The sequence below is a fragment of the Mastomys coucha genome, unplaced genomic scaffold (genome assembly GCF_008632895.1).
Source record: "Mastomys coucha isolate ucsf_1 unplaced genomic scaffold, UCSF_Mcou_1 pScaffold9, whole genome shotgun sequence".
NCBI lineage: Eukaryota > Metazoa > Chordata > Mammalia > Rodentia > Muridae > Mastomys > Mastomys coucha.
Window position 1 is genome coordinate 49,767,388 of NW_022196915.1, and position 25,720 is coordinate 49,793,107.

The 25,720-nt window shown below is 47.6% G+C and overlaps 1 protein-coding gene across 2 annotated transcripts; it reads left to right on the forward strand.

Moving 5' to 3' along the window:
• The first annotated feature begins 1,200 nt into the window (after nt 1-1,200).
• Nucleotides 1,201-25,603, forward strand: Ctsb (cathepsin B). Of its 2 annotated transcripts, XM_031362976.1 has the most exons (10): nt 1,201-1,328; nt 12,381-12,531; nt 13,043-13,128; nt 15,245-15,359; nt 16,044-16,162; nt 17,806-17,891; nt 18,133-18,276; nt 18,808-18,924; nt 21,383-21,511; nt 21,894-25,603. In XM_031362976.1, the coding sequence occupies exons 2-10, from the start codon at nt 12,406-12,408 to the stop codon at nt 21,989-21,991; spliced, it is 1,020 nt and encodes a 339-aa protein (XP_031218836.1). In that variant the 5' UTR covers nt 1,201-1,328; nt 12,381-12,405; the 3' UTR covers nt 21,992-25,603. The 2 variants fall into 2 exon arrangements, with proteins under 2 accessions (XP_031218836.1, XP_031218837.1); XM_031362977.1 differs by lacking the exons at nt 1,201-1,328; nt 12,381-12,531; nt 13,043-13,128; nt 16,044-16,162 and having other exon boundaries at nt 15,286-15,359.
• Nucleotides 25,604-25,720: the final 117 nt, after the last annotated feature.

A 25,720-nucleotide genomic window follows, 5' to 3' on the forward strand; every position in this document is an offset into this window, starting at 1 on the left:
GATCCCATTGTGGAACTTCCAAAGGCCCGGGAGTTAACAGGGCTTTAGCCTTTAGATGGATGGAGGCAGGAAGGAGGATGAGCTCGTCAGTCCAGTTCTCATTCCAGGTGTTGAAGTCATTTCAGTTTGGGTCACAGCCTCAGTATTGGCTTCCAGGAAAGGTCACTCTGCTGGGGAAAAGAGATGGCAAGACCCCCCTTCCTGGCAGCCAGAGGCACTTTTGGCTTAGACACCGGAAACACCTCTAGCTCCTGCCAAGGCCAAGGCTCTGGACATGTCACAGAACATTTTGGGCTTTTAGCCAAGAAAGGCAGCTCATTTTTGTTTGGATTTTTTACCCTAAAATAAGCAGTCAGTTTCCACCTGTTGTCAGTAGCTGGGACAGCTGGCCTTGGACCTGCCTTCTCACAAGTTTTCTGAGTTCCTCTGGTATTCCACTTAACTGGGGTTCAGTCACTATACTTCCACTCCGGTCCTTAACTCGGAGCCTACCAATAGAGCCTTGAAATCCACTAGATCCATATACCTTTCTTATCGTCATAAGCCTAGCTATAAAATCCATGCTGCCAAGAGGCCATTCCTATATTACAGGGATGGAGAGATCTGAGGGTGCTTGATGGAGACCCTGGGGTGGGGGTAGGGGTACGCTATGACCTGTCAGATCAACTAGGTCAGCCAGTTTCTCATTGGCTAGCCTACCATACAAGATGGGGGAGGTTCATATGGACTGGCAGGAGTTCTGAATTTCATAACATGCCTTGGACAAAAGGGGTTTCTTTCTTTCTTTTTAAATTGGGGATCGAACAACCCAGGGCCTTGGACTTGGTAGGCAAGAGCTCTACTCCTGGGCTACAGTCCCAGCCCAGTTCTAGTTTTGATTGCTTTCCTTGGTCTGAGTATTTCTATGCCATTGTAATCTGAATTTCACACTGTAAGGGCCAGGAGGCTCCACTGGGACACCAGCCATTTCCAGCTCCCTGAACCCGCGGGGCCTTCCCCATGAATGCATATCACCAAGATGTTATGTCTTCCCGGTGCAGGGTACCTGCAGAGGTTCCTGGAGAGCATCTCTGTGCGAGTTGGAGAGAGCAGCGAACCCCTGGTTTCTTTTGGATTTACCACAGCGGTGCGGTACCGGCCAAGGCTAGGCAGCTTTCGGAGTCCCGAGACGAAGGGGGAGGAGCAGCGGGGGCGCGGTCAGGCGTCACGTGACGAATCAGCCCCAGCGGAGGGCGGAGCTGCGCGGGTACTTAGGAGTGCACCGGAGAGGCCGGGAGCGGTTCGGTTCGGCTTGGTGGCTGCAGGCCCAGGCTGTCGCGCTGCGCTCGGTGAGTTTGCCCGGAGCACAGTGGCTCCGCGGCAGAAGTCCCTTTGGCTGGGGTCGCGGGAGCGGGCTGAGCGGCGGCGATGGAGACAGGCCCCTCGCTTGCCCCGGGCGCAGGCGCGGTTCTTTCGCGGCCCTAGATGCTGCGCGCGGTGTCGGATCGCGGTCCTCTGGAAGAGGAGACCTAGGCTCCCGCACACTCATTCGGCAGAGCTCCGGCCTTCACGTTTTAGGGCCGAGCCTGGTGACCCTGCGGTGGTCGGCTTCTTCCCAGTGGCCTTGGCGTACTTCAAGGGCGGAGGTGGGGACTTCGGGGAGCTCCGAGGGAGGAGCTTAAAGGGAAGGGTTCAGCCCTGGCCTTCCCAGCTCGCAAACTGCAAGTCTCAGGGGTGCTCAGGGCGAGTATCGACCTGCATCTAGTGCCGGTTTGTGGCTTATTCTAAAGAATCTGCCCCGGGAACTTTTCCACACACAAACCCACGCAGTGCTTGGCAACCTAAAAGACCTGTTCTGTTGAGAACAGGAACCTGGTGGTGGGAGGCTGGGGTGGAACCTGCACGAAGAGTTAAACCGAAAAACAGGAAGCAGAGCTAAAGGATAGAGGCTGCCAAGTACCTTTCTCTGGAGGGGGATGGCCAAGGTGTTGGGAATGTGATGGCGGAGAGGTACTTGCAGGACAGCTGCTTTCATTCAGGGCCCTGCTGGCTGGGAGAGATAGCATCCTCTCCCAGAGTGTTGGGCATGCGGACCAAGAGATAGGTGAATTGGACTTGGTCCCCTAGGGGCCTGGAATAAAAGACTAAAGCCCACCATCACCTTGCCTTCACCTGACCAGATCCCCTCACCTGTTTGGGAAGGGAAATAAATTGTGGGGTTCAAAGGGAAGCTTAACACCTTTTAGTGTCTGGGGAAGACTGATCTCCAGGTGCCTCCTGTGAGGGACTGCTGTTCTTCGGTCTCCGGATTCAGAAGAGTAGCACGTGCAGAATGCTGGTGAAGGTGCTCTCATCTCTCCTCGAAGCCTTTCAGGGGAGAATTGCTTTCTCATAGGCTCTGGCCATGGTGACCTAAAACTACAGCGTTCCCGGAGCCATACCAGAACCAGGCAATCACAGCACTTGGAAGGCTGAGGCAGGAGAACCGCTGTGTATTGAAAACCAGCCTGGGCTATATAATGAATTCCGCAACAGTCAGACTACAGAGTGAAACTGTTTCACCTCCTAACCCTTCCTTCCTTCCTTCCTTCCTTCCTTCCTTCCTTCCTTCCTTCCTTCCTTCCTTCCTTCCTTCTAAAAAAAGGCATGCTTGAAAGAAGGCACCCTGGAGGAAAATGACCTCTGCGCCTTTAATGCCACGTGACCCAGGCCTACAGGGAGTCGGGGTGGGGTGGGGTGCGCCCACACCTGTGCTTCACCAGCCCGGGTGCCAGCAGAAGTTTCCAGTACTCCCCTTGATGTTGGCTTAAGTGTTTTCAGACTAGTCAGGCCTTGGAAGGTTGGAGCTCCAGGCTCCAGGTTGAAACTGTCCCCCGGAGGTGCTGATTCAGCCAGCAGTCTAGGGTGTGACCCTTATATGGTATGGGTAGAAACCTCTAGGTATCTGAGTCTCGGGTTGGCTACTGACTTTTTGATGTACTGATGTAAGGAAAATATTAGCTATGTGTGAGGGTTGGACTATGTGCAACAGAGCTTTGAGAGTCAAAAGGGAAACCAGGGACTTGTGTGTGATTGACGTGAAGGGCAGTGGTGGGGCTGGTAGGTGAGGTGAGGTGTGCAAAGGTCTGTATTGTCTTTGTGTAGTTAACAGTCCGTCTCCCTGCTCTGGTCATCTCGGTACTGTGCAGGAGCTGCCTAAGGAAGGGCGGATGAGCGATCTCGAGTCCTTTTGTTGCTGCTGTAGTTTATTTTCTGCCCTGCATTGAGCTTGGTGGAAGTTCTAGGGGTGGAGCTCGGCAGCATGCTGAAACTCTTGTCTGTCTGTCACACTGATATCCAACCCAGAGCCTCCGGCATCCTAATCATGCAGTCTGCCACCAGATTCTATCATACCAGCCAACTTTAACCAATCTCCTCCCTCCACCGCCCCTCTCAGGTTTTTTTTTTGAGGCAGGTGTTACCCTGTAGTCCAGGCAGGCTGTGAACTGGACAGTTCTGCCTCAACCCTCCTGAATGATGCTAGGGTTACAGATAAGAGCTGACGCTCCTGGTTTAGGCCTTTTTTTTTCTTTCTTTGGTTTTTCGAGACAGGGTTTCTCTGAATAGCCCTGACTGTCCTGGAGCTCACTTTGTAGACCAGGCTGGCCTCCAACTCAGAAATCCACCTGCCTCTGCCTCCCAAGTGCTGGGATTAAAGGCGTGCGCCACCACACCCGGCTATAACTTCTTTCCTACTTCTGCACTTGAAATACAATGTATCAATCTATAAGGATTATTTCATGTAACTTAGTTATACTGTGTGTCTTGTTCACTCAGTTATGAGATTTGTTGATGTTGATACCTGCAGATTGAACAGTTAGTTTAATTTGTTGGGGACAGGTGGCAGTGTGACAGGGGTTTCCGTGTATCCCAGCTAACTCACCACATAGGGGAGAATGGTTTTGAATTCCTGATCTTCTTGCTCACCTCCCAAATGCTGAGATTACACCCTATCAGGTCCAGGGAGTTTAGTTTATTAGTCTTTTTCTTCCTTTATATGAGACAGGGTTATGTAAACCAGGCTGGCCTTGAGCTCACAGAGATTCACGTACCTTTGCCTCCTGAGTGCTGGGATTGAAGGGTTTAGCTTATCAGGGTAGTGAACTACTTTAATCCTAGCACTCTGTGGGACTCAAGACCAGCTTGGTCTATGTAATGAATTCTACGTTTGCCAGGGCTACATCGTGACCCTATCTCAAACAAACAAACAAACAAGCAAACAAACAAAAAAACAAGTTTGAATTTAGGTTTGGGATTTAGTTTTTGAGACAGGATCTCATATAGCCCAGGTTGGCTTCAAAATTGATATGTAGCCCAGGATAACTCGAGATTTCTCCTGCCTGTGCATTTTAAGTGCTGAGCTTAAAGCATGTATACCACCACACATCTACAACTGTTGGGTTCTTTAGGTCATAAATCTGAGTATCTGAACTTAGGTGCAATTGGATGTAGTTTCTAAAATTTTTGTGTGTATATGTGTTGGTTTTGTGTGTAGCAGGGGACTCTGGGCCTTCCACAATCACTCACTGCTTCGTGAGGCAGGGTCACTTATTCCCAGAGCTTATGCATTTGGTTAGTCTGGCCAGTTTGCCTTAGGAGTCTCTTTCTCTGACTCCCAGATCCTGGGATTACAAATGCAGACCACCAAGTCCTCACAGCATTTACCTGGATAGTAGGGATTCAGACCCAGGTCCTCATGACTGCACAGAAGCCCTTCCTCACTGAGCCATCTCCTGCAAGCCCTAAAATTCAAGAGATTTGCAACCTTGGGACACTTTATGAGAGAGTGAAGTCACCTGCAAGTCTGTGACATGGTTATAGTCACTTAGGTAACTGGTGGAATTTGACCTAGAATTCGATCTCCTGAAGGTGATCGATCCCTACTCAGGTATCCTTCAGGGCCTGCCCATGATCTTGTCTCATGCCTCAGTTTCCCTCGCCTATGAAATAGAAAGAAGCCTTCTACAAGCCAGGAGGGCTCTTTCCAGAACTGGTGTTTTATAAAAGCTGAATGCTGGGAAGGACCTATGGTCTGTGATCTCAATTAAATTATTAATGTATTTTAATTGGGTCAGTAACTGGCCAGGATACTGTTCTTCTCCAGTCGGCAGGGTGGAAGAGAATAAGGTTGATAAATGTCAAGTTAGTATCCACAGAGCACCACAAAACTCTTAGATACTCTGCTCTCAGATCAGAAGTGGCTGCCCTCTGACCCCCTGACCCTCTGACCGGCTGATCTGGCCCAGGCAGGTGATGCTTACCCTCAGGGATCACATGTCCTTCCAACTGCATGAGGTGCTGGCCAGCTTGTGCCAGTCAAGGGTATATCAAACCATATCAGAATTCAAGTAGCCTGTCACTCATTCTCAGCATATTGATCACCTCTGGGTTTGGAGCTGTGCTGTGTTTTGGTATCAAGTAGTAGAGTAGATATCCGCATATAAGGCTTTATTACAAATAGTATGATGGTCATAATTTTTTACACCCAATAGAACACATGGTAGGGAGAGGATTTATTTGGAGACAGAGTCTTATATTTCAGGCTGGCCTCAAATTCACAGTGTAGCCAAGGATGGCATTTGAACTCTTTATCTTGCCTCTTTATGAGGTGTTGTAGGCATATACCACTTACTATGTCTTGTTTAATGTGATTCTGAGAACTGAACCCAGGACGTTAGGCAAGCATGCCAGCTGAAGGTTATCTTTGGTCTCAAACTGGGATACTTTGTAAGACAAAAATAGATGATAAATGTTGACTGCTGTGCACATAGAGAACTATATAGTCAGTTAGCAGTGACCAGAGGTTGTACCTGGTGGCTCTGCCTGCTCATGGTTGCCCCAAGCCTGGTACAGTGAGGCACTTTCCCAAAGAATAGCTCTGCTTATCATTTCTGTGAGCCTTGAGAGGGCCCCAAGAAAGGAGAAGGTACCCAGCTCACAGATAAAATGTTTCTGTTGTCTGCCTGGTCCTCAGGCTGACCAGCCTGGAGCTTAATTTAGCTTGCAATCGAATTAGGAAGCAAGCAGAGAAGCATAAAACACTAATCTCATTTTACATCTCAAGGTCTTTAAAAGCCTTGGACTCTGTATATTTTAGGAGCAGACTTGGAGACTGTACCACCCCCTGCATCTCGGAAGCATCTCTGCAGGTCTTAGTCAAATTGTCTTGTTTTCTACAAACAATTAAGTGCTCTCTTAAATGAGGGCCAATCCTCGTTAGGGTTGCTATTGCTATGGCGAAGCACCATGACCAAAAGCAAGTTAGGGAGGAAAGAGTTTATTTGGATTATACTTCTACATTGTGGCTCATCATTGAAAGAAGTCAGGAAGGGAATTCAAACAGGGCAGGATCCTGAAGGAAGGAACTGACGCAGAGGCGATGGAGGTGGGAAGGTTCTGCTTACTGGCTTGCTCAGCTTGCTTTCTTATAGAACCCAGGACCACCAGCCCAAGGGTGAACCCACACACAATGGGCTGGGTACTCCCCCATCAATCACTAGTTAAGAAAATGCCATATAGGCGTGCCCACAGTCTGATCTTATGGAGGCATTTTCTCAATTGAGCAGATAAATGCTGTGCCATTGAATTGCATCTCTAGCCTCCTCCAGGTGTGCCCATGGTAGCTGTGGGCAGCCCCAAGCTGTTTGTTCTTTAGGGTTACCATGCATCAATTACACAGTTTTTTTTGTTTGTTTGTTTGTTTGTTTTTAACTAGGAGCAAAGATATGAAATCTGGAAACCCACATCAGGGCTATGATTCAGACTTGGCAAAAGGTGGAGTTTCTGGCCTCCTTCAGGTCTGCTCTACACACCTTTGAGATTAATGTATCTGCTTCTACTATAGCTACCCCAGCATTGGGGGCAACTGGGCAAACCAGTCAGAAGGAAATGCAGTTCCCACTGTCCTGTGCTGTGGGTGGACTGAAGTGGTTAATGCTTGAGGAGCCCTTAATGACGGGCAAAGCCTAGACAGGTTTGTTTTTATGGAAGAGAAGCTCATAAAGTGCAACATCAAGGCCCCAGCAAGTCTCCTCATTCTCTTCCCATCTCTGTAGTGGGAAGATTCCCTCAGCACATCTGTGATGGATGACCACAGTTGTGGCTGCTCATTTAGAGCTGATGTGTGAGAGGTCAGACCCATGTACTACAGTCAGGGAGAGATGGATGAAGACTGCTTTGTGTGTGTGTGTGTGTGTGCGCGTGCGTGCGTGCGTGCGTGTGCGTGTGCGCACGCACTTATCCTGTGCTAGGATGTAGCAGGTGACCTGTGGGACACTCTGTCTCCTTACAGCCTTTAGAATGTAGACTTAGACTCTAGTCTGCCTGAGACGGTGTGACTACTCAAGAAAGCTTTCTTGGTCAGGCTTGTGCTTCCCTCACAATCCCAAGTGTTTGGTGTGCCATTACATTATGCTTCCTTCACCCTGGTGTCAGCTGAGTACATCTGAGGAAGGGCATCGAGCTAGTTTTGGGAAATGGTTTTGCTGTTGATGGGATCACCAGTCTACCCACTGGCCATTCTGTTCGTGTGACAGTGACAGTAATAGCAGGACATTGAGACACTGATTGCTACAAAGGTTTGAAAAGGAAGAGGGTAGAGGAACCCAGGACCAGCTGACTTGAGCTAGAAATAAATTATGCCCGCAACTGTCCCCTACTTGCACCTGGAAGAGCAGGCTGGTTAGCTCTGGGTGTACTTGTGTGTTCCAGCCTCCCTCTTTTGTGAAATAAAGACTTTCTGTTAACTAAAATGAAAATCACAGAATTGGGAAATACAAGGAAGTGCTTAATAAGCTAGGGGAAGTGAAAGCCCTTAGCTATTTAAGGCAAAGGCATGGAACTCGTGACAGGTTGACAGGTTTATGGACAGCTTAGCTTGTCATTGTCACTATTGGCTGTGTCACCAGAGTGCTTGTGTGTGTGTGATGTCTGGGAAGACTGGCATCTTCAGGGAATCAGCTATTGGTGCCCTAGGTAGGGACAGCAGGCTTCACTCACTCCAGTCTCAGGACTCAAGCCTTCGGACAAGGCTGTGGATTTTACTGAGGGTGGAAGCTTGTTTTAACTCAGAGTCCTGCCAAGTGGAGGCTTTGAGAGTGAGTTTGGATCAAACTGGAATTAGCCATCACAAGCTGAAGGACAGGAGTTTAGGGGAAGAAGGGCCGAGTCTTTTCTAGCTAGCAGCTCTTTCTTTCTGTGTCCACTGATGCAGGGTTTCCCTACCCTCCTCTGAGCCTCACATTTCGATTCCATCCCTTATCCTAACCTCTTTTTTTTTTTTTTTTCCTTCGAGGCAGGGTTTCTCTGTGTAGCCCTGGCTGTCCTGGAACTCACTCTGTAGACCAGGCTGGCCTTGAACTCAGAAATTCGCCTGCCTCTGCCTCCCAAGTGCTGGGATTAAAGGCATGTGCCACCACCGCCCGGCTTATCCTAACCTCTTAAAGGAGTAGAGAACCTACGTATTTGAGGGTGAAGTCTTTTCCTCGCGGGGTTCATCTTGGTATGAGTAGGGCTAGACACCGGGTGGAGACTGCTGAGCCCCTGAAGCCCCAATACCTAGGTTTGCAGCTGGGCAGGACCCTGATGCTGAGGAGAATAAAGTCCAGGGGTCGGGGGTAGGCTGCAGAACCAATGGGGACCCAGCTTCCCAGAAAGTGGGAAGTGGCAGCGGCAGTGGCCAGAATCTGTAGGCTACAGAACCAGGAAACCCTTGTGGCCATGGCCATGGGAGTGCATGTGCTTTTTGTCATGGCAGAAAACAAAGACATCTTGTTTAAAATCTAAAATTTGTTTAACTTGTTCAAAATTTCAAGTTTCCATGGAAACGAACCTTTCTACCCAGCTTATATTTAACAGCTCAACAGATGCCGAGTCCCTATGGGGCATCTCAGGACACCCTTATTCTCTACCATACAGTATGTTGTGAGCCCAAGGGTGTTAGTCCTTTAACATAGGAGATCCTAACAGATTTACCAGCCTTTCCTTCATCTAGATGCCCACCCTAGGGAGTGGACCCTGCAGGGTTTCTGCATGAGCGTCTTGGAGAAGCCAGTTTCTGGACTTAGGAAATGACTTAGCTGCAGAGGAGTTTGTACAAGATCTGAGTTTCATTCCCAAGGACCCCAGTGAGCCCTCGAACCCATGTAAAAAAGCCAAGCATGTTGGTGCACACTTTGTAATTCCAGCACTGGGGAAGCAGAGAGAGGCTCACTGGATCGCCAGCCCTGCCTGTTCCGTAAGGTCCAGGCCTTGTTTGGGAAATAAGCTGGATGATACCTTAGCAGCACCATCTGTGGTAGTCCTTGTCTCCAGAGGTACACACATATTGTACTTGCATACATGTGAACATGCACGTACACAAACACACACAAAAGTTAAGATCCAAGTACAAGGCAGAGTGCTGCTGAAAAGAGCAAAAGAGACACAATTACCTAACTGTGTGATTGGAGACCATGTGACGGCTGACACATGGTCATGTGACCATGAGTCACTGGAAATACAGTAGTAAGTGTGGATAGAAAGCCTGGGGGTGGGGTGGGGGAGAGGAAGCCCTATTGGCAGCAGGAGATGGTGGGTAACCCGTTTAAGGGCCATTTTCAAAGGTCTTGTTCTGTGTGACTGTGATTCTTCGTCAAACTGTGGATTCCTTGGTAGGTGTGCTAGGATGCACATGCAGTCACAGCCTTCAAAAAGCAGAAGCCTGAAGGTCACTGTAAGTTCAAGGTTGGCTTGGTCTATGCAACAAGTTCCAGGCCAGTTGGGGCTATACCAAAGGCTCAGTCTTAGAGCAGTGGGATGAGGAGAGAGGATTCTTTGAAATACAAGAACATGTTTGTTTAAAGATTTACATGTTATATGCATGGCAGTTCATTTTCCGCTGTTAGGTATAACAAGTCACTGTATCCACTTTCCCATTGTGATCTTTCTGTGTTTCTGATGTGAGAGTGTGTGTTGCTGGGGTGGGAACCAATGTCTCAGGTATGCTAAGCCCACAGTTTCAGCTGCATTTCAGCCCCAAGTCCTCTGATCTCCAAGTCTTTTTTTTTTTTTTTTTTAATTTTTAAAATACTTATTTATTTATTTTATGTGTATGAGTACACTGCAGTTGTACAGATGGCCGTGAGCCATCATGTGGCTGCTGGGAATTGAACTCAGGACCTGGCTCGCTCCGGCCCCAGCTCGCACCGGCCCACTTGCTCTGGCCCCGCTTGCTCCGGTGTAATTCACTGTAGCTGTCTTCAGACGCACCAGAGGAGGGCGTCAGATCTCATTACGGTGGTTGTGAGCCACCACATGGTTGCTGGGATCTGAACTCTGGACCTTCGGAAGAGCAGTTCAGTGCTCTTAACCACTGAGCCATCTCGCCAGCCCCCCAAGTCTTGTTTTATAGAGGACAAAAAGCTTCTAATGGGAGCTCTGGGTTTTTTGTTTTTTTTTTTTTTTTTTTTTTTTTTTTTTTTTTTTGTCTTTGTTTTTTTTCCCCCATATATTTTGGTCACTGTAAGAGTCAGTTTTCTCCTTCATCAAGCAGAAGATCAAACTCAGATTTTTTGGCTTGACAGCAGGGATGGCACCTTTACCTGTAGAGCCACCCCACTGACATAGACTTTTAATTTTAATGTGATGCCTAAAGGGTTATGTTTTATGCCAGTCTTAGGCTTTCTAGGGAGTTAGTTTTGTTTGGGACTATTTCCTTGTTTCATTCTGTGTATCACAGTGTAGCCAAGCCTAGCCTTGGACCCTTGCTTCCCAGGCTTCATCCTCCTGAGCCCTAGGATTACAACAAGCACGCCTCAGAAGCAGCTCACACTTGCATGTTTCCAAGGTCTGTCTGCCTTCGGGGTAGCACTTTTGTTTGGGGGAGCCAGGTGTACAGAGTTAGCCCCTCCTTGTTTTCCCAGGACGGGCAGACAGCTGTGTAAGCACATCTACAGGACTGTGTCACTTCCTCTTTCCCTAGCCCACACACACTCTTCTCACGCCCAAGGTGAGTTTTGAGTGGCCTGACTCTTTATTTTAAATAGAACTTTTCTGAGCTAGTGTCACCAGGCATTTTATAATATATTGTGAGGTTGTTCCAGAAGGCCTCCATTGGATCTTTTCCAGATTATTCTTTCTGTCCATACACATTATTCTTATAGATGAGTTGATATTCAGACTCCCTCCCGTGGACCCACCACACTTACCAGATTTGTTCTGACTCTTTGAGGACACAACTCTGCTGCTTGAACTTAAACGAGAATTTTTAGCTTTCTTTCAATACAATTTCATGTCTGTGATCCAGCACCCAGGAAGCAGGCAGGAGGAATAAGTCCGTTCCAGTGTCCTTTCGACCTTTGACCCTGAGGTAGAGCATTCACTCCTGTAAGCCCCAGAGTCAGGGCAGGGTCCCAGCCTACCTACACCTACTGTTGCTCCCACGAGGTTCAAACCACATGTCAGCATCCAGGAAAGGCCTGGCCTTTATTAGCTACTTGCCCAAGAGGGTGGGTGACTCACAGGTTGAGCTGGAAATGACTGGTCTCCTGATTCTTGAGTCAGTTCACAAGACCTTAGGGCCAAGGTATTGATGTATGAGTTTTCCTTCTCAGGAGCCATAAGCAAAGCCCTTGAGTGGCAGGAAAAACCAGAGGGCTTCTGGGAGCCTGGTGTATGTCCCTGGCACAGCCGGTGTGGTTCCTTAGTTACCGGCAACTGACAGCAGCCCAGCTGGGGAGATAGCTTAAGCCTATAGTAAAAGGAAGGAACCAGCTCTAGAACTTGTCCTCCAACCTGCACACAATTACACATAGAATGAATTAAACATGTCATTTTACATGTCTTTAAGTGAGGCTTGTAAATCCTGCTTTTTTTTTTTTAAGTTTTCTTACCTATTGACTCTCCTTGGGATTCACACAGAGTGATGGTTTTGGGGGTTTTGTTTGTTTTGTTTTTTTAATTACTTAATTTATTGTTTTTTACTTATTCACTTTACATCCCACTCACTGCTCCCTCCCAGTCACCTCCCCCGACCCCTGCGCACACACACACAATCTTGTTTTGTTTTGGTTTTTGAGGCGGGTTATAGCTACATGGCCCAGACTGAACTCTGTTTTAATACCTTAGAATTCCCAGAACAGGGTTTACACTACATCTAGCTTAACACTGACTCTTCTCCTAGAACACCGGAGAGAACCTTTTAAACTTCGTTCATCAGGTACTTACAGCTTAAAAATAGCCAGGAGGGGACATATATATTGTTGTGTGTGATATCGGCTCCCATCAAACCAGGCTTCACAGTGAGGCTAGAAAGGCATCAAGAGGCCTGAATAGCACCCGTGTGTGGGAGTCGTTTTGATGTTGCCTGTATCCATCCTTTCTAGGTGAGTGCAGAATCCAGCTTCCGAGATGTGGTGGTCCTTGATCCTACTCTCTTGCGTGCTGGCACTGACCAGTGCCCATGACAAGCCTTCCTTCCACCCACTGTCGGATGACTTGATTAACTATATCAACAAACAGAATACAACATGGCAGGTAGGCTGTGCTGCTGTTTGCTGTCTGCCTGTCTTTGTGGGTCCCTGATTTGGGTCACCTTGCGCACCCTGCACCCTGCCTCCGAGGTAACTAACTGGCTGTAGGGCATTCTTTTCTGGAAGTTGAAAGCTCGTGGACCACACCACCGATTCCTCTGCGATCTCCATGTGGTGTGCATGGGAGTGCACATCCATGTGAAGCCTTGTCCATGGAGGTGTATGGAGCGATAAGTGAGCTTCAGAACGAGGAGGACCCTGGGAAAGCTCCTATGGGAGATGAAGAAGTTCCTAACTACTTCCTGCCATCATTTCCTCTAGCTCTGGGGCATGTCTCCTGCTAACAACTGAAGGCAGATTAGAGAAGACACCGTGATCTGAGAGCTGTGCTCTGACCCTGAATCCCTCTACCTGTTCCCTAGCTCCCTGAATTGGACGGGACCCCTGATCTACCCATGCCTTCATGGGAAACCCTTGGGTGGGTAGGTGACTGGCCTGGTGTGACTCTCTTTCAGGCTGGACGTAACTTCTACAACGTTGACATAAGCTACCTGAAGAAACTGTGTGGCACTGTTCTGGGTGGACCCAAGCTGCCGGGAAGGTGAGTGACACAGCCTGGAGTAGATACTGCCCCCACATACTGGCTTGGGAACAGTGGTGCTAGTGTTGGGGTGTAGGGAGAGGTAGAAGAAGCCCTCTCTGGATTCCCTAAGTGTGTCCTTCAGAGACTCAAATGCTGCATTTACTACCTTGTCTCCAAGGTGTCACATCCTATGTGAGGTCCTAGACTTGGCAGTTGAGGTCTGGCTACACTCAGCTCTGAATAATTTGAGGAGAGTCCATAGAAGTTACCATTAATATTTTATTTTTCTGGAACACTGCAATGAACATTTTTATGCAGAAGTTGTTCTTAGCAAGGATTAGGGATGGCCATCCGAGGATGGTGATGATGTTGTCTAACTCAAGTCAAGCTGTGGGCAAGACACAGTTTAATATTTTAGAAGTTCCAAGTGAAAAAAGGTGGGAGAAGATCGCTTCAGAATCAGGGCAGAATCCATATGGGCGCAAAGGCCCATGCTGCAGGTCTTTTCTTGGCTCTCCCTTCTGGTAACAGCCACACAGATACACTGTACTCTGAGGGGTTTCCTGTGGCCTTGAATTCTTGATCTTCCTGCCAGCCGTGCTCTGCATCCAGCCCTCATACCAGTCCTAGACATCAAACTGGGGACTGGCACATGCTTGGCGGGTGCTCAGACTTCTGCAGATCTAATGAGAATTGGAATGTTTTCTGTAGACAGCTGTAACACTAGGGTAGTTACATCTACCCTAGTGTATTGCAGGAGTGTACTAGGAAAATAAAATAAATCCTAGGACTAGAGAGATGGCTTAGTGGTTAAGACACTTGTTGCTCTTGCAGAGGATCTGGGTTCAATTCCCAGCACCTATACAATAGCTCAAACACCACCATAGTTCCAGGTCCAGGGTATCTAATAATGCCTTCTGACCTCTGAGGGCACCAGGCACACATGTAATGCAGAGACATACATGCAGGCAAACAAAACAAAACAAAACAAACAAACAAAAAACCTAAAACCTGGGCTGGAGAGATAGCTCAGCAGTTAAGAGCACTGACTTCAAATCCAGAGGTCCTGAGTTCAAATCCCAGCAACCACATGGTGGCTCACAACCATCTGTAATGGGATCTGATGCCCTCTTCTGGTGTGTCTGAAGACAGCTACAGTGTACTTATGTATAATAATAAAAAAATCTTTTTTTAAAAGATTTTTATTTATTATAAAAGTCCACTGTTGCTGGGCAGTGGTGGCATATACCTTTAATCCAAGCACTTGGGAGGCAGAGGCAGGCGGATTTCTGAGTTCGAGGCCAGCCTGGTCTACAGAGTGAGTTCCAGGACAGCCAGGGCTACACAGAGAAACCCTGTCTCGAAAAACCAAAAAAAAAAAAAAAAAAAAAAAAAAAAAAAAAAAAGGAGTCCACTGTAGCTGTCTTCAGACACACCAGAAGAGGGCATCTGATCCCATTACAGATGGTTGTGAGCCACCATGTGGTTACTGGGATTTGAACTCAGAACCTTTGGCACAGCAGTCAGTGCTCTTAACCGCTGAGCCATCTCTCCAGCCCAATAAACCTTTAAAAAACAAAAAAACAAAAACCCCCAAACCCACTTATACACTAGGTAAATAAATCTAAAGAAAAGGGTGAATCACAGATGCTTTCCTTGCGTCTCCACTACACCAACCTAAGAATAAGCCTGAAGTATTTAAAGTAGTATGAATGAGATGCAATGAGATGTGCTTCTAATTCTGACATTCACTAAGGAGCTGGTCAAGGTAGGAGGATGAAAGAGTTCCAGGCTAGCCTGGGCTACATAGGCAGACCCTATCTTTAAAAAACAAAAAAGAAAGAAAGAAAGAAAAAGAAAGAAAGAAGGAAAGGGAGAAAAAATGGAGTACCAGGATAGATATTGTGATGGGGGAAAAATACCTGTATGGGCCGCATGGTTTAAAAATTCCCGTTAAATGAGCGTAGAGCAAGTACTGAGTCGCGCTGAACAGCGGAAAGTGCTAAGGCATTTCTCCTGCCGTGTCTCACCACTTCTCTGAAGGTACAGCCCAGGCTGGGGACAGCCACTCTCTACTGAGCCTTTCAGGGGCAAGGAGTGAATTGTAGCTTGCAACAGTCTTTCTTTTGCCTAGGGTTTCCTTCGGTGAGGACATAGATCTACCTGAAACCTTTGATGCACGGAAGCAATGGCCCAACTGCCCGACCATCCAGCAGATTAGAGACCAGGGGTCCTGTGGCTCTTGTTGGGTAAGACTGCTGGGGGGGGGAGGGCTCCTGGAAGAGACTGGTTGGGGTGTGATTATCATATCTGGGGAGGGACCAGCTGTGACAAGGCAGGTGAGGAAGCGTTTGCAGTCCATTTCTCCCCATCACTGTGGTTTGTGATCCTCGTGGTCGGGAATTACTGCAGGGATGGAGTGGATGGTGGGCAAGCGGTGGGTCTTGTCTATCTAGGTCTATGTGCGTGGGCTGTGAAGCTGCTTTCCCTCAGTGAACAGGGCAGCTCTGATCCAGCAGAGCTTCATGAATGTCCTGTGTCTGTCAGCAAGCTGATACCTGAATTGGGGCAAAAATACACACAACAGAAAATGGAACCCTCTTCACTAAGCACAAAGTTCAGCGCATTAAATGTGTTCCCCATGTTGGGTGGTCTCCATAGTCCTCTTTCATTTCCTCAAGTGAACCAGTTCAGTTATACTGACTCTTTGTGGCCCTCCTGCACCCATGCTGGCTCCCATCTGCTCTCTGCCTTGGAACTTGCTCCATGTGAGCCAAGTCCTCAGGCAGAAGGCTTGGATTAGTCTCTTGAATGCTAAATGTGAGCTCAGGGGACTCTCCTGACATTGAAAGGGTCTAATCACTCAGATTGAAGGCCCTCCCTGCTTCAAGCAAGACAGGTTTCTTACCAGGCAGGACTTAATATTACCACAGGCATTTGGGGCAGTGGAAGCCATTTCTGACCGAATCTGCATTCATACCAATGGCCGCGTCAACGTGGAGGTGTCTGCCGAGGACCTGCTTACCTGCTGTGGTATCCAGTGTGGGGACGGGTAAGTGTTGGGCACCTATTCCTCGAGGCCCTAAACCCTTCCTCCTCTGTGCTAAGTAACTCAGGTCTCTGGGAAGAGGAAAGCTGTTTTCATGGCTGAAACAGAGGGAGACATGAGGGTTTACATGCAGACTCTGTTGTAGCTGCTGCAGTTGAGCTCCTCCGAACCAGACTTGCCTCAGCTCAGAAGGGATAGAGCCCTGGCAGAGAGAATGTCGTTTCCAAAAGTTGTGCTTGCTTTCTGTTCCTTGTCTGGCTTTTGTCCTCTCTTGTCCTTCATCATCCCTCACCACCAACCCCCAGCTCAGGGAAACATACTGGTCTGCTCTATAAGGATGACAGACTCCAGATGGAAGGTGGGCTTATTATTGTTCCAGACACTCAGTTTGTAACTCAGGTGCTCACCAGTGTCCTTTGGCCCTTATTCTATAACAGTGGTGCAGGTGAGACATCCCTGCGAGTTCCAAAACGTGTGTGTCTAGGCCTCACAGCAGTAGCCTGGGAGCAGCAGGGGGAAGAGAGAAAGGGTAGTGCCCATCTCTCACCAGGCTGGGCCTCAAGCGTCTCTGTTTTTGCCTAATGCTTTGGAGCTGCAAGAGACACCACACCTTGTTTTGCAAGGAGTTCTCCTAAGTACATCCTCCAACCCAAGTGGATGCCCTAAACCAGGGGTATATTCACTGTGGCTGTAATTTTTAGAGTCCAACAGGTGGCAATGAAGGCAATGTGAACCTTCCTTCCTTGGTGATTTAAGGCACAGAAGTGTCCTTCTTACCATAGATCTTAGCAACCTCAGTTTATAATTTTTTTCTCATTAAGTTCAGAACTTGTGTTCACATGAAGAAGGTGTTTATAGCTTCCATTTGACACAACTGAGCTGCCAGCATCACCAAGTTTACAACTGGCCATCAAGGATTACTTGAACTCATGCTGCAGTGTCAGAGCTGTGGATTCCACAACCAAGATAGCCCTCAGCTGACTAGAGAGAGTAGTGTATATAGTATACAGTGTGGATACTTTAGACAGATATCCTTTATGTTCTATACTGAATGGACCAAGGGAGTGTGAGATTTCATCATGCCACTCAGGACATTGTGTGATTTAAAACTGAGTTAATTCTGGAATTTTCCACTTAACGTGTTTGGACCTTAGTTGATGGTATAACTAAAACCTTGGAAATCAAACTAGCCTGAGCCTGGTGTTGCATACCTTTAGTCTCAGCACTTGGGAGGCAGAACAGGAGGATCTCAGTTTGGTCTACATAACAAGTTCTAGGACAGCCAGGTCTACATAGAGAGAGACCCTGCCTTGAAAAAAAAGAAAAAGAAAAGAAAACAATAAGGAAAGGGGGGCTACTATACCCCAGAGAATTGTGCAGTTGAGAACCACACTGTTCCAGAAAGAGGGGAGTGTTGAAACCAGCTGTTTGTGGACATGAATAAAAGAGAGTCCTTGTGGACAGAGATGGAACTTAGTTGAGTCCCTAGTGGGGCGCCAGTGGAGAGAGGATGAATTTGGATGTTGGACTATGGGAGGATTCATGTGAGGACAGTGTATTCCCAGGGGGACCTTGGCCTTTGTACCATGCCGTGATGCATGGGAACACCTGGGACTAACTTGCTATTGACTAATGCTCTTTTTCAGCTGTAATGGTGGCTATCCCTCTGGAGCATGGAGCTTCTGGACGAAAAAAGGCCTGGTTTCTGGTGGAGTCTACAATTCTCATGTAGGTGAGTGTGTGCCCACAAGTCCTGTCTCTCAGGTGCATTTATTTCATAGACAAGTGTTAGTGGCTTCCTTTTCTGTGGTAAGGGGAAGGTCAAGGGTAGAGCCAGACCCTTGGTGATGGCTAGTTAGCCAGATCATCCTCAATACAGGAGCTGCCCCACAGGATGTAGACATGGTCTGACCTGGGGGCCTCCCGCAGTGAGGGTTGCAGGCTGATATCATCTTGTCCCCTCCATCTGTCAGGCTGCCTACCATACACCATCCCTCCCTGTGAGCACCATGTCAATGGCTCCCGTCCCCCGTGCACTGGAGAAGGAGATACTCCCAGGTGCAGCAAGAGCTGTGAAGCTGGCTACTCCCCATCCTACAAAGAAGATAAGCACTTTGGTAAGCTGGAGCCTGGGCTGGGGCCTGGGCCGGGGCCTGCTAAAGGAGGAAGAGGCCAAAGTCATTGGGTGTTAAGAGTTTATAGAGACGGGTGGTGGTGGTGTTACACACCTTCAATCCTAACAATTGAGAGGCATAGGCAAGCGGCTTTCTGAGTTCAAGGCCAGACTGGTCTACAGAGAGATCCAAAACAGCCAGGGCTACACAGAGAAAAAATAGGAGCAGCAAGAAGAACGAAGGGAAGCTGAGGTAATCCACACCTGTCTCACTGAACAGGAATGCACACTGCATACTGTGTCTAGTCCACACTCTGGCTGCTCTCAGCCCATTGGAGCTCCGAGGGACCAGGCAGATGGTTGTTTTGCATGGGGTTAGAACCTGGTTTTAAACCTTGGGGTCCTCTGTTCATCTTCTAGGACTGTCTAGCTCTACCTAACTTCTTACCTAGGAAAACCTTCCTTGTCTTCTTCTGGAGGCTTCGAGGGGCTGGAGGCTCTTTTCTCACCCTGACCAGCTTTGTTTCTTCTGCAGGGTACACTTCCTACAGCGTGACTGCGGGTGAGAAGGAGATCATGGCAGAAATCTACAAAAATGGCCCAGTGGAGGGTGCCTTCACTGTGTATGCTGACTTCTTGACTTATAAATCAGGTACCAGTCGGCTCCAACAGCAGCCAGGATTGGAAGGAAGTTAGAGCTCAAGGGCTCGGGGTCTACATAAACCAGCAGATTGCACAGCAAGAAAGGCAGGGACTTTGGGAAGGGACTGGGGACTCAGTTTCCCTTCCGTTCTCTTCTCTGGGCAGATAGCCAGCCTGTAGTGGTGGCGGTGGTGATCTGAAGGTCACAGCCTCCCACCTGCTGTGCTTACTGGGTCTCTCTGGTCTCCACAGAGCCTCTGTAGGGTCTCTTTCCAACCTTGCTCTTCCTTCTACAGCAGTTACTCCTGTCTTTGTCTCTCATCCACATTTGACAAGTGGTCATTTATCTTTGCAAAGGCCTAGATCACCTTAGCCATCCACATAGCTGGGATGACAACTCAGAATCAGGGTTCTCAGAATCATTGGTTTTCAACCTACGGGTCTCAACCCCTTTGAGTCAGTTTATAACAATGAAAATACATCCTGCATATCAAATATTTACATTACTATTCATAACAGTAGCAAAATTACAGTTATAAAGTAGAAACATAATTTTATGGTTGGGGTCACAACAACATAAGGAACTGTGAGGATTGCAGCATTAGGAAGGCTGAAGGCCACTGCTCTAGAGGAACAACTTAAATAATGAATCTGTCTGTCTTTTTAGCTACCTATATTTTTTTATCTACTTGTTGATCTATTTTTCTTTCTTTCTATCTTCCTATCTCTTTATTGATCTATCTATCTACCTCTCTTTATCTGGAGGGGGTTTATTACAAGTGGCTTACAGGCTGTGATCCAGATAGTCCAACAATGACACTAACAGAAGGTGTAAAAATCCAGTAGTTCAGTCCACAAGGCTAGATGTTGCAGCTGGTCTTCAGTCATATGCTGGAATCTCAAGAAGTAGGCTCTAATGCCAGTGAACGAATGACTTACTAGCAAGAGCATGCTGACAGAGAGAGTGAGTTTCTTTCTTCGGTGTGCTGCAGACAGTGGCTCAGATTAAAGCTGGGTCTCCTCACCTGAAAAGATCTGAATTAAAGGTGGATCTTCCCACCTCAGAGATGCAGATTAGAAGTGGGTCTGCCTACTTCAAATGATTTAATTAAGAAAACAGTTCCACACAGGTGTGCTCAGTCGTTTGGATTTTAGTTAATTCCAGGTGTAGTCAAGTTGACCACCAATAACAGGCATCCCAGCACCTATACCCTAAGATGCATTTCAGCATAAAGAGTGGATCACCCACAAGTGAAGGCCTGGTTGACCAGATCTCTGAACACCTGAGCCAACAGTGGCATTCGCCCATCTCTCGCGTACCTTTCCAGCAAACCCCAGCGCAGGAACTCTGCAAGCTCTCTAAAGCTTCACAGATGAACCCTGACATGGAATCTCAGGGTATAAAACAAACAATTGGCCTTTGGGTTTTAGGTTTGCTTCATAACTTAAAAGTTTATCAGAAGTTTTATTTTAAAGCCAACCAGACGATATTTTTGTAGGATTCCACTTTTTAAAGTTTGCATTCTTAAGTGTGTTGGGCTTCTAGAAATATTTTTGGTAGTAGGAGGCATGGTAGTGTGCATCATTAATTTTATCTCTCAGAAGGCAGGCAGATCTCTGAGATTACCTTGATCTACACAGTGAGTTCCAGGCCAGCTAGGGATATTTAATAAGACCTTGTCTTTAAAAAAAAAAGTAGATACACACATTTAAGTCAGATATAGTGGCATCCATATGAAGTTTGAGGCCAACTTGGGCTTTTTAGACCATTTCTCAAAATACACATACACACCTCCATACATATATACACATACATACATACATCTATCTACATAGTCTCCTAATACCATGAATACCCCTTGTCATAGATACTGTTCTACTGCTGTGAAGAGACACTCCTTTTCCTATTCACTGTTCTGATGCTCTGAAGAGACACCATAACCAAGGAACTGTTTAAAAAGAAAGCATTTAATGCAGGCTTGCTTACAGCTTCAGAGGGTTAGTCCACTATCATCATGGCAGGGAGTGCGGCCCCCCAGACATGCTAGAGCAGTAGCTGAGAACTACATCCTGGTGCACAGGTGTATGCATGTATGGGGGTGGGGGGTGAGGGGTGCCACAGAGACAGATAGAAGAACACCCCCCCCCCTAGTGACACACAGGCAACTTTCCCTAGTCCTAACAAATCATTCAAACATAAGCCCCTGGGAGCCACTCTTATTCAAACCACACATCGAAGCTCCCTGATAAGACTGTGGTTTTGTTGGTACTGGAGACCAAGCCCCCAGGGCCTTGACATGCTGGCAAGTGCTCCTCTTGAGCTCTTCCTCTAGCTTTCTAGAGGTTTCTGTGCAGGAGACCAGTTGGCTCCTGTCAGCCTGTTCTGACTGGGTAGCTAGTTGTTTTGGGAATCTGTGGGCAGATAGTAGTGCCCTGTGTTCAGTCATAACTGCCTTTTTCTTCCTCAGGAGTATACAAGCATGAAGCCGGTGATATGATGGGTGGCCATGCCATCCGCATCCTGGGCTGGGGAGTGGAGAATGGAGTTCCCTACTGGCTGGTAGCCAACTCTTGGAACGTTGACTGGGGTGATAATGGTGAGTGGCAGCCCCCCTCTTCAGACTATATAAGTAGCTAAGGGCCAAAGCATCATAGCCCCTTTGCTCCTCTGTGGCCCAGGGTGTGGACCTAACTATGTAAGGGTATAGATACCTTGGTCTAGAACCATCTCTGAGCTCCAGAGCTCCACGTGGTTTGTATATAGTTCCCACTGGACAAGCAGCATGTGAAGAGAACTGAGGGATGATGCTGGGTGTTGGATAGCTCACCCTGGCTCCCGTAGCCCTAGGACTTAGGATGCTTAGGCTAAGGATGGAGTGTGTGGCCAGCCTGGGTTACAAGTGGGGCATCATGTAAAAATAAGGGTTAGACCAAACCTAGAGCACACTTTGAAAGAACCTTACTTTTTCTCCATCCCAGGCTTCTTTAAGATCCTCAGAGGAGAGAACCACTGTGGAATCGAATCAGAAGTTGTGGCTGGAATCCCACGCACTGACCAGTACTGGGGAAGATTCTAATCTGCTGTGACTTGATTGTCCAGTCCTTAGGGGCTTTTTCTAAAATTGAGCAACCCTGGCAGGGAGTGAGGCAGACAGGAGAGGAGGGCATTTGATTCTTTGAGTTCACCTGACATGCATGAAGCTTTCGGCAAGATCTGTGCAACTGGACCAGGGCTGCCTGCCATCAGAGCTACCCTCCGAGCACTCTGTCCTTCTAGGCTATCCCATGACAGTGATCACAGCCTGCATCTAGCCTCTCCCTAGACTAGTGCAATTTGTAGTGCCTGCTGCTGTGGCTCTGCCTGCCATCCTTCCCACCCCCATCCCAGCATCCCCAGACCCGAGGGCTTTGGCTGCAGGATTTCCAAAAGAATGAACATCAACTTCATGATGAGAGGACAGATGCCACCTTGAAGCTATCACTTCTAGGTCTATGGCAGGCATTGATGGCCCAATGCACTTCTCTGGAGAAAGCTACCTTTTCCCAAGGCATCTGCATCCATCGACATTGGCAATGTGGCCTGGGTCCTGTCCTCAGCCGATGCTTTTCCAGTAGGATTTTATCTTTTGTACTTTGAGTATGAAGAGCAGTGCTGGTTTTACAGATCATCTCCAATTGTATGGCTTAAAACAAGCTACATGGTCACTGTTTGCTGGTTGACCAACAGATACCACAATGAAACTAGTCTGGGAAAAACCTGCTTTATGTTGTAGTTACCATTTAGCCCTGTCAGTTTAACCAGGAATGACTGTGCCAATAAACCAATTCTCCTTCTGCTTGACATCAGCTCTCATGGCCTTCTGGAGGCAGGGTGAATGGTTCTGTGCTGCATTTTCAAGGCTTTTGTGGTCTCTCTCTCCCTGGTTTCTTGTTACCCTCAGAAATCATACCTAAAACTGTGCTCACATCTTGGAGCATTTCTTCCTGCTTAGAGATAAGGGAGCTAAACCTCACATTTTATTAACCAAGGCAGGCTCTCATGTGTATTTCACAGAAGACCTGAGCTGCCATCTTCCTAGAGGTCTACATTTCCTTGGAGTGGAGCCAAAGCTTGTGCGCCATGCTTTTAAGTTTTCTGGGTCACTGAACTTCTTGGATTTTACAAAAATCATAGTGTAGTTCGGAGGGAACAGGGAGCCTCACTAATCAGTATTGGCTTCGTTGTCCTGTGGATCTGTTACTTTTCCTGCTAAATGAATGAATGAGAGGGGCTGGTTCTTTGGAAGCTGAGGAAGCCTGCCTTCGCATGCCAGCAATCAGAACTATATCAAAGAAGCTCTGAATGCCTGGTGAGTGCTAGACATGAGATAACCTGGCTTGGGTACTGGGGCTTCAGTACTTCGAGACGGTTCCACTTGTCCTCAACTACATCAAGTAGTTCCCTCCTACACTTCATTTCTTACCTCATCACATGCCCCTTTCCTACCTCCCATAGCCTGTGAAGATGGGCTAAATTAAGAGAAGAGGACCTTGGGTTTCCTCTGGATCACTGAAGGAGCCTAAGAAACCCATTTTGTCATCGTATGCTTGGGGGTGTCTCTAGATGTCTTCCACAACCTGGATTTTCCTGTGGGTGGTCTCCTCTGCTCAGGTCACAAGTTATCTTCCTTGGGTACTCAGGAGACATTGGTAAACAGATCTCTGGGAGTTTGGGGCCAGCCTGGTCTACAATGAGACCCTGAAGCTAGGAGCATTTCATTTTCAGCCTGCCCACAGGGGCTTTTAATGATTCCATGTTTACACAGCCCTCCCCTTCTACACATTACACACCATTGAAAGAGTCCTGTGTGTGGTCCTCAAACCTGAGCCAGGCCTTTGAATCATCATTTGTGGCCTGACTAGGTCATTTTAGATACATTAATTACAGTTTGGGCAATGGCCTTCAACAGGGCTTATGACAAACAGCATTCATGTCGCTCAGGAACTCATTAGGTAACATGTCAAACCAACTTGGTCAGAAGTCTTGTTCCAGATTGATTATAATACAGAGCCACAGCCTTAGAGCTCTCACTTCTGCTACCAGAGACTGGAAAACTCAGCAGGGGAGAAGCCTCCAAAGAGCTGTCCCAGACATGATTTGCAAATAACCAGAGGAAAGGTAAAGAGCACACCCTTCTAGTTATAATGGCTGCACACGGATGGGCCTCTGAGAAAGGCAGCACAAACTCAGTGAAGCCAGGTGGATACGTCAGAAATGGCTAGAAATTACATTGAGAGTCAAAAGTAGGCTAGGGATGTCTCTCCGTGGTAATTTGTCCAGCGTAGACGGTCCAAGCAAGACCCTCAGTTCAGTGCCCAGCAACAAAACAATGGGAGAAAAAGGTAGGCGTGTCAGATGTGGACAGCATGTATGTCCAACTAAATGTATTTTAGATAATGGCAATGGCTTTATAGAAATGCACCATGCTAAATATTTGGATATAAACAAAACCATCTGAAATTCAAGTGGAGCTTGGTGTCTTATTTGCTAAGGGAAAGAAATTAGTTTCAGAGAGTTAGAGTCTGTCCCCCTCTCCTTTTAAAAAAGATTTACTTATTCATGCAGTTTATGAGTGCTATGTCTTCATGCACATCAGAAGGAATCAGATCTCATTACAGATGGTTGTGAGCCACTATGGGGTTGCTGGGAATTGAACTTAGGACCTCTGGAAGAGCACTAAGGTGCTGAGCCATCTCTCCAGCCCCCAGTGTCTTGTGTAGTCCAGGTACACCTCCACAACTGAGGGATCTTGACCACCTCCTCCTGCCTCCACCTACCACATGCTGAAATTACTAGTAAGAGTTGTAGCTTCCAGAAAGGGTGAACATTTAAGACCTTTGTGCTTCCGTGAGGACAGAAGTTAAAGAACCATGTAACATTAGGCTGAGAGTCTCAAGTGACCAAATAAGTCAAGTCTCCATGCGGTGATCCAGCAAGGAATTTGTGCGTACAAAGTTGAACGGACCATTGAGCTGGCTGAGGCACTTCACAGTGATGAAGTCAACATACCCAGCTGGCTGAAGAGGGGAGCATACTATATGCTATACATGTCTCTGTGGTCTGAGTGTCCCCCAAAGGGTCATATGCAGGAAGCTTGGTTCACAGAATGACAGTGGCTGAGGCCCAGTGCAAGGTGGTCAAGTTTTGGAGGCACTGTTCTCAATGCTAGTCTTCCTGAGTTAGGGCTCCTGAGACCAAGCGCTGAGCACAAGAGTGGGGTGGCTCATGCCTGTAACTCACATTCAGAAGGCTGAGGCAGTGGGATCACCATTAAGTTCAAGGCTACATAGACTTGCAGGTCAACCTGAGCTACAGTTACAGTGTACAGAGTTGTCAGCATGCCAGGGCTTCAACCTGCTTTCTGTCATGTGCTCTCTCCTGCATGTCCTCTCACCACTGTAGTGTCATTTCCCACCAGGCCCTCCAAGGGCTAAAGATGGGGGCCACCTAATCGTGTACTTTCATCCTCCTAAGCTGTAACATAAACCTCTTTCCTTGGTAAAGTAGTTGACCTCAGGTATCTTGTTATACAGGTCAGCATGTTTGCCTTTTACTACTCAAACACTGGTTTTCACATACACAGGGTGCCAGAGGCCATCATGACAATGTAGCCGACTAACCACGCTGCAATTAAAAACCTACCAATATAGAATTGGTCTTCCTGTCATCATTTGTCTTGAAACTTCAAGAAAAAACAGAACAAATGACTAGAGGTGGCAGGCTGAAGCAGCTCACTAGAGGTGATCATGCTGCCTGCTCAGCCTCC

Excerpts from the sequence above, each read along its gene's own strand:
- Ctsb (XM_031362976.1), top strand. The coding sequence starts at position 12,406 with ATGTGGTGGTCCTTGATCCTACTCTCTTGCGTGCTGGCACTGACCAGT. Across the intron at positions 13,129-15,244 it reads GGACCCAAGCTGCCGGGAAG|GGTTTCCTTCGGTGAGGACA; the intron begins GTGAGTGACACA and ends TCTTTTGCCTAG. Across the intron at positions 17,892-18,132 it reads AGTCTACAATTCTCATGTAG|GCTGCCTACCATACACCATC; the intron begins GTGAGTGTGTGC and ends TCCATCTGTCAG.